This window comes from Silurus meridionalis, chromosome 27 (genome assembly GCF_014805685.1).
Source record: "Silurus meridionalis isolate SWU-2019-XX chromosome 27, ASM1480568v1, whole genome shotgun sequence".
NCBI classification, from domain to species: domain Eukaryota; kingdom Metazoa; phylum Chordata; class Actinopteri; order Siluriformes; family Siluridae; genus Silurus; species Silurus meridionalis.
In genome coordinates, this window is record NC_060910.1 from 8,389,677 (window position 1) to 8,397,709 (window position 8,033).

Below are 8,033 nucleotides of genomic sequence, written 5' to 3' on the forward strand. Positions count from 1 at the left end.
GGGGACAGGGAATGCCCCCTCCCTGCAGCTTGGGAGGGGGGGGAGGGGGCGGAGGGTGGTGGTGGTGGTGGTAGAAAGTTTCGCGCATGCGCGGTGAGTTGTTTTTCTCCAAACCGTCGCTTAAAGTGAGCAGGGCGACGGAAACTCGACTGTCTTTCGCCCAAGCGGAGCTCGAGTCAGTGCTGAGCCACGATAACAGCATCATCTGCTGTTATTCAGCTCTCGCACACAAATGACACGCAACGGTGTCGGGACGTGCTTTTTTCATACGAAATTATTTTCATAGACCTTTCGTTTTTACACAATTTTGTATATTATATATATATTTTGGTCGTCCTTCCTCTTTCTTCCACCATCTCCCCTTATTTCTTGCCGCCATGGTGCTAGGAAAAGTGAAGAGTTTCGTCGTGAGCTACGACTGTCTCAATGACAGCAACGTTCCCGTTTTCTCCAGCGGGGACAGCGTCTCAGGAAGAGTCGTCATCGAAGTGACCGGCGAGATCCGCGTCCGGTCCCTGAAGATCCACGCCAAGGGCTTCGCGAAGGTGCGCTGGACTGAATCGCGAAACGCTGGTTCCAACACTGCCTACACGCAAAACTACACCGAGGAAGTGGAGTATCTCAATCACAAAGATATCCTCATCGGTCATGGAAGAGGTAAGAATAAGATGTCGGCGTTTTTAAATCATATCTGTATTTGTATATGATCTGGAGATGTGCTCTGGGTAGCTGGAATGGATGCTCAGACTTGTTCTCAAGTAGAATGAGTGCAGACTGCAAACAAAACGGCGCATTTAGCACCCATGGTTGGTTATAACTCAAATCGAAATATTTTCTGAAACCTAAAAGGTTGATTGTGGACTGTTGTATTGCGTTTCTACTTCATTCCAACTGTCAGAGTTAGTGAGAATGAATGGAGAAGCAACCAAGACGAGGCTGTTTCCTGGGTGAAGTCGGGTGTTTTTTCGCTTATTCGCTAAACGTATCTAAATCCCAAGGTTGATATGTTAGATCAGAAGGCGAATGTGGCGTTTTTTGGTTCGAAAAAGTGTAAAAAACGACCTGTTTATTGGGTGTTTTGTCCCAATTTCGCTTGTAGTTTCCACCCATTGTTAAAAGCGGTTCAATCCTGTTCTGATGCGGTACCTGCTCGCGCTCGCTCCTGATTGGTCGAAAGCGAAAAAACGTGTCTTCGATGACCTCACGCTTCTGCAGAAAGTCGCACGTAGCTGCAACTTTTTTTTTTTTTTTAAACAACTTCTCGTTTTCTTTGTATTCACCAAACGCGTGAGGTGTAATGCACGTATTTCTTATGCAAACGTCGAAATTACACCGTTTAACCCCACTCCTGAAAGAGGTCCGAGCACGAGCGCGCTGTCTCGGTGTGCATTGCTGCAGTCTTGCAAGTGTTTTGCAAACATGCAAGCTGCTGGACAATCGCACGCGATGGACAATTGTGGCAGTGTCACAGCAGAAGATCCAGCTTTCGTATTCATGCTATTCTTTTTATTTTGTTTTTTGTTTTGTCCCTTTCCGGTGGGATAACTGGGAATAAATGTTCATTTGCATGTTTAATTTCTGCAAGATATCTTTAATTTTGTAATTGCATTATTTATTTGTGTCACTGATTTTGTTTGTCAAATATCTTTCTGCAATCCTATTGTTTGTGTATTGCAATCAATCCACCAATTGTATCCCTTTTTTTGTAACGTTGAAATACTAACAATAAAAGGCAAAGTTTAGAAATAAGTCGGTATCCTGTCTGGTCTTTGGCGTCGACTGGTTCGTTATTTTTATTTGTATTTTTTATTGTAAATTGAAATAAAAACTAAAGAATGGGGGAGTGTTCGTGAGAGCAGGGCACAGTGAGTTGAAAACAGTAAACAGGTTTGGGCTGCAGCTCGTGCACGGCTGTGTAAATGCGTAATGCGCGAGGCGGCGCGTGCAGGCAGCCAGCTCCGGTTTAGGCCGGTCTTCTCTTGTTCGGCTCTGCTTTTGATTGACAGCTGTGCGCGTGCACGCGGCTTCTGCTCTTCAGAGCAAGAGAGAGAGAGAGAAAAAGAGAGAGAACGCTGAGCTGGCGGAGAGGAAGTCCGCCTTTAACTACAAAACAGAAAAATACAGCGTTTCTATTAACCTTTAATCGAATATTTTACCTTTTTATAAACAACATTGAATTCCTAAATTCAGAGTTTTATGGATGTACCCTGCTCTTTATGAGAGTCTCCCATTTGAAATCTAATAAACACACACACACACACACACACACACACACACACACAGTACTATATCTGAATACAAACCAAAATCAAAATGTCTGTCATATTCTATGTCCAAATTGTCCGTATAATTGATGTAATTATTTATTTTCTTGCTTTAATTTTGTCTACTGTTGTCGTCAGAAAGTCACAATTGTTGTAATTCAAAACAATGAAACACTATCAAACTCTATTTATTATTTTCTTCCCCTTTTTAATGTATAGAACTCTCAGGTAAGGTATACATGTATTTGGAATATTGTTCTCTTCTGTTTCAGATGACGATAACTCTGAGGAAGGTCTCACCACCATTCATTCAGGAAGACACGAGTATGCATTTAGCTTTGAGCTTCCACAAACGTGAGTGCTTTTTTTTTATAAACTTTGAAATGTTCATGTAAAAGTAAAAAAAAAAAAGAATAATAAAATGTGTACATTAAAACAAAAAAATCATGCGGTTTGTTCACTCTACTTTTCTGTTCCCTGATGTACAGACCTTTGGCTACCTCTTTCGAAGGGAAGCATGGGAGTGTGCGCTACTGGGTGAAAGCCGAGCTGCATAGACCATGGCTTCTGCCCATGAAGACCAAGAAAGAGTTCACTGTTTTCGAACACATCGACATAAACACTCCCCTCCTGCTGGTAAATGCCGTCCTCACACCACAGCCCCATTCTGTTAGAGCCTACTTTCACAGAATCACCTTTTGAGGAATTAGGTTTCATCTACAATCTCAAATTGGCTCTCAAATTGGTCCTCAGGGCCACCCAGGCCACATGTTTGATCTTTCCCAGCTCCAAAGACATCTGTCTATAATATTTTATGTTTTTGATACCTTGTTTTGGGTGTGTTTGGGGATTTGGGTTTGCAAGAGAGAGAAATTGTGAACTGAGTCCTTGAGAACCATTGTACCAAGCACTGCTCAACAGGGCATATTTGAAATATTGTAAAGTTAGCAAAGTCTCAAGAAACTAACAGTGTTTTGTTCTTCTTTTCCTCTGTTTTCTCCAGTCTCCACAGGCAGGCACAAAAGACAAGACACTATGCTGCTGGTTCTGCACCTCAGGTCCCATCTCCCTAAGTGCCAAAATTGAAAGGAAGGGTTACACCCCAGGTAACATATTAATCCCAAGCATGTCTTTATTCCAATTATGAATCCTTTGTTGTCATTTGAATTGATTGTTAGAATACTCACATCATTCTGTGTTGCTCCTTGCAGGAGAATCGATTCAGATCTTCGCAGAGATTGAGAACTGCTCCTCGCGCATGGTCGTGCCAAAGGCTGCCATCTACCAAACTCAGACCTTCTTTGCCAAAGGGAAGATGAAGGAGATCAAGCATCTGGTGGCCAACATCCGCGGGGAGTCGCTGTCTTCTGGCAAGACAGAGACATGGAACGGAAAGTTGCTGAAGATCCCACCTGTGTCACCGTCCATCTTGGACTGCAGCATCATTCGAGTGGAGTATTCACTCATGGTGAGTTATGTGTCTTCATCACTTCCTCACACACTTCACTACTTTTTAGGTAGAGGCTAAACCATCTCCAAAACATTCCATAACACACTCCACATGTTTTCCTGCTTCTCTAATTGATCTTTGACTTTTCTATGCCCAAGGCTTTTATCTGTGCTTCAAAAAATGTTTTTCGGAAAACACAGTATTTCCATGGCTTGAAGGCAGTTAACACTTATTCAAAGATCTTAAATGTCTGAAGTTCACTGAAAGCCAATCTTGCTTAGACTTCTAAGAACAAAAAAATTCGGCCATGACAGACTAATGACCTTAACCCTGTGAAACCCAATCTTGTATTTGCATAATCACACAAATTGATAAAACTGACCTTTCTACCAGGATCATGACATCAGACAGCTAAAAGGTACATGTTACTAAAACGTTGCCACTACTTTTTTTTTTTTTTTTACCTAGGTTTACGTGGACATTCCAGGAGCAATGAACCTGTCCCTCAACCTGCCTCTAGTGATCGGGACTATCCCTCTTCACCCATTTGGTAGTCGCACATCATCTGTCAGCAGCCAGTGTAGCATGACCATGAACTGGCTAGGCATGAGTCTCCCAGAGAGACCTGAAGGTGAGTTCTGAAGCTTTGTGTAATACTACATGATACTCCTTTAATATATGTACTTATTTTTGTAATTTATCGCTAAGATTTGCTGTGCATAGCCAACAGGCAAGGGTGTAGGAAGTTAATGGTTAAACAGAGACGGCATACAAACAGAACATTGTTTTCTGTTCATCTGTTCGTAGCTCCCCCAGCTTATGCAGAAGTAGTCACTGCAGAACAGAGACAAACCTGCCTGGAAGTGTCTTCAGGCCGTGAAGACTTTGATGGCCCACTGTTTGCCTACATCCAAGAATTCCGCTTCCAGCCTCCTCCTCCATATTCTGAGGTAAATATTGCCTATAAATTACCTATGACTAGATTTGCACAACTACAACACAGTCCAAGGAAATATAGAGATTGTATTGTATTTGCATACTTAAAGTATTGTGCATTTATAACCCTGAGTACATAGGGATTCATAATCTTGAGCAGTATTCTTTAGCCACCACCTCATAGTTATTATAAAAACAACATGATGTGAACCCATGGTCATGGTTAGACAGTAAATATTAGTGTGACTCTTCCATGGTGTCTGATTCTTATTTATTTCTCTGACTTAAATGTCCTAACTGTATCTGTCTTGCTCTATCCTGTCTTTTTTTAGATCGATCCCAATCCAGATCAAACCAGACAGCCAGAGGAGGAGAGGCCTGACACATGCCCATCACGCTGAATAGCTCATAGCACCAGCTCAGAGAAGCTGTTCATTTCAAACTTTCGTCTTTCGTTTTTTTTTCTCTCGGCGACAACGAGTGCAGTTGCGCTGCTGTCAATGCCGAGCGAAAATAAACATGCAGGAGGAAGGACAATAAAGAGCAGGAAGTTGCTGCCGTGTCACTTCATTCCTGCCACAGGGAAGTGTGTGTTCACAATGCACGTCTGTGTCAATCCCTGTGGACAGATGCACCTGATTGGACTGAGACGCCAGGATTTAATCAGTTTAATTTCTGTTGTCCTCATGCTTCGCTCTGTAACCATGGCACAAAGTAAGGTTGTGTAGCACAGAGCTACCTGGAGACAGACAAATATGCAGAGGATACACTCTAGCCACCACCTGCAGTACAAAGGAGAGAAAACTAGAATCTCTTGCTTCTGTTGTGGATGTTGTTTTGCACATCTTTTTTTTTTCCGCTTGAGTTGTAAGGCTCAGATTTTGAAAAAATCACTAATTGTTCTGTTTTTCACTGTTTTGGTCTAATATGACTAAATGATCGCAGGCTTGATTTGCTTTATACGCACATCTTGCAGAGAATAGATTCAGAGACAAACATCTGAATGAAATTCAATGAGATTTTGCTCTGATCTAGTTTCAGAAGGGTTTATTTTTTATTATTATTACGTTTCCTCCTAAGGACATGCAGATGACAAACTGCACCCTGCAGCATGCACCACCTGAAAAGCCCTTCAGGCCTGGCATTGTTGCCTGTGTGACTTTTCTGTTTTTTTCTCCCGTTCACACTGACACCATCTATATGTTTTTAAACATAGAATGCCTTCAAGCCAACCCCTGTTTGGGGATTATGCTTTAGCGCATGTTTTGTGGTAGAGAACAGAAGACATTTGCCACTCGCATGTGTAGGCAGAGCGGAGAGATAAAACAGGGTGGAACCCAGCAGTTTCGCCTGCAAATGGCCTGAACAGTTTGTTGCCTTTCTATTTGTAGTGTAACGCAGTGCAGGCTTCTATATAGTACTGCCTAAAAAGCACTCAGTCTCAGGAGAACTTCTCACTTGCCAAAATGTTGGAAACAAAAAAAATGTATGTTTTAATTGCACTGTTTGAAAGCAAAAAAATAAAAATGTAGGTGAGACAAAAAAAAAAGTAGATTAGATTAACAGAACAGAGAAGACAATGCACAAGGCAGCTTTCTAAGACGAACGACATTCCCTTTTTGTCCTGTTTTACTTCAAGACTCGTTTTGTTCCAACATTCCTCCAGGCCAATGATGGCAGATATGATTCAGAGCAAAACGTGATCGAACAATGACTGAGACGCTGAAAGAAGGACCCATGAAGAAGTTTGATGCAGGCAAACTGCTGCATTAGTGATGTTGAAATGAGGTATACATTAGTTTTTAAGAACTCATTCAACAAGCTCCATTTCTGTGCAGTAATATTGTAGCACTTTTTTATTTTTTATTTTGATAGAACGTAAAGATGAATCATATCTCACTGAGGTCTGGAGGAAATTTGGCATTCAGCTCTCTCCCGGTGAAAATGGTTTAAGCGATGTTTGATACATCTCTTAAATTCACACCAGTTGTTGGAAGGACGCTATGGATGTTTATAGTCAAGTAGCTGATGTATGCGTATATGTGTCGTTTCTGGTTCTCTTTAAGGGGTGTATAGAATTCAGCAAGTTTTGGACTATTTTTTTTTTTTTTTTTTTAATCATACAGACTCATTAAAGTGTCTTATCATAGTGGCCTTGAAGAACTGACCTGGTTCATCACTCACATTCATTATAACTTTAAACCTTGCGACTGTGTTGTCTGAAGCATGTTTATGTTAAAGGACAAAAAGGGAAAACCAAATAGTCCTTCAAAGCGAGCACTGATCCCCAGACATGCCACTCTGATTTGCTATGGCTGAAATCATCTTTTTGTAATGACTAGCTTTGATTACCATTACGGGCATTTAAGACTTGCTTCCTGGTCAGACGACCTGGACTAGTACTGTTTCTCTCACCTGGCTTTATTTTGGGAACAATAGCTGTGGTCTAACACACCTTTGGAGAACTGGGATGTTAGTGGACAGAATAGACGTTGCTATTCTGAGACACAACTCATTTCTTGTTTATGTCTGTTTTGTTCGTTTCCACACTGGCAAGTGATTTGGGCCTTACCTAAAACAATAAGCTTAAGCAAAAAAAATAAATAAACTTAGTTTTGTTGGGGTTTTTTTTCTTCATGGTTGGTCTATTCCTGATCTTGGCCTTCCATGTAGTCCAGTGTTAAAGCTCTCTTTATAAGGAATGACTAGAAATAATAATTATTTTTTTTTTTTTTTTTTTTTTCCAGAACCACAGTGCAATATTTTATTTTATTTTCATTTCTTGACATCTGTGTAACCTTGTTTTATTCACTGATTATGAACACTAAAGAGCTGACAAATTTCTGATCGGAATGGTTTTGAACTTGTCTTCGTTCTTCCTTGGAGCTAAATAAACCTTTTCCAAGCATTAAAACAATAGTGTTGGTTCATTTGTACTTTTATGCAAAATGTTTGTCTTTGACTCCCTTTCCTAGTTTATAAGGAATATATTTCCCACAATATCAACATTACTCTATTGTTTCAGAAATTTACAAAAAGAATTGTGAAAGAATTGCAATTGAAACTGAGAGAAATGAAACAGTAGGTAATGCTAAATCTTAGTAGGAAGGTTTGTGTTCTGTTAGCACTTCTAATCCTAAAGTCTTTAACAATGTATGTCAAGTGCAGTAATAACTGATAGCGCCTGAAATGCAGCTTTCAAAGACTGGTGGGTTTTTTTTTGCTCAAAACTAGTGCACTAGTGCCCCTATCGGCAGAACAGAGAACAACATTTTTACCAGTCATCGCTTGTAAATGTTCCACAAACAAATTAAAGAAAGTGTTTATTTGCACACCGTCCAAGTTACTTTAGTTAATAAATAAAAAAAAAAACAACTACAAAT

At 40.6% G+C, this 8,033-nt stretch overlaps 1 protein-coding gene across 1 annotated transcript; it reads left to right on the top strand.

The window, feature by feature from the left end:
* The first annotated feature begins 115 nt into the window (after positions 1–115).
* Positions 116–7,564, top strand: arrdc3a (arrestin domain containing 3a). The gene is made up of 8 exons (XM_046841772.1): positions 116–657; positions 2,537–2,618; positions 2,753–2,900; positions 3,268–3,370; positions 3,476–3,732; positions 4,183–4,345; positions 4,522–4,664; positions 4,983–7,564. The coding sequence occupies exons 1-8, from the start codon at positions 378–380 to the stop codon at positions 5,049–5,051; spliced, it is 1,245 nt and encodes a 414-aa protein (XP_046697728.1). The 5' UTR covers positions 116–377; the 3' UTR covers positions 5,052–7,564.
* Positions 7,565–8,033: the final 469 nt, after the last annotated feature.

Bases quoted from the DNA above. Each gene is read 5' to 3' on its own strand.
- arrdc3a (XM_046841772.1), top strand. From the start codon at position 378: ATGGTGCTAGGAAAAGTGAAGAGTTTCGTCGTGAGCTACGACTGTCTC. The intron at 3,371-3,475 runs GTAACATATTAA...TGCTCCTTGCAG, and splicing joins AAGGAAGGGTTACACCCCAG to GAGAATCGATTCAGATCTTC. The intron at 4,665-4,982 runs GTAAATATTGCC...GTCTTTTTTTAG, and splicing joins CTCCTCCTCCATATTCTGAG to ATCGATCCCAATCCAGATCA.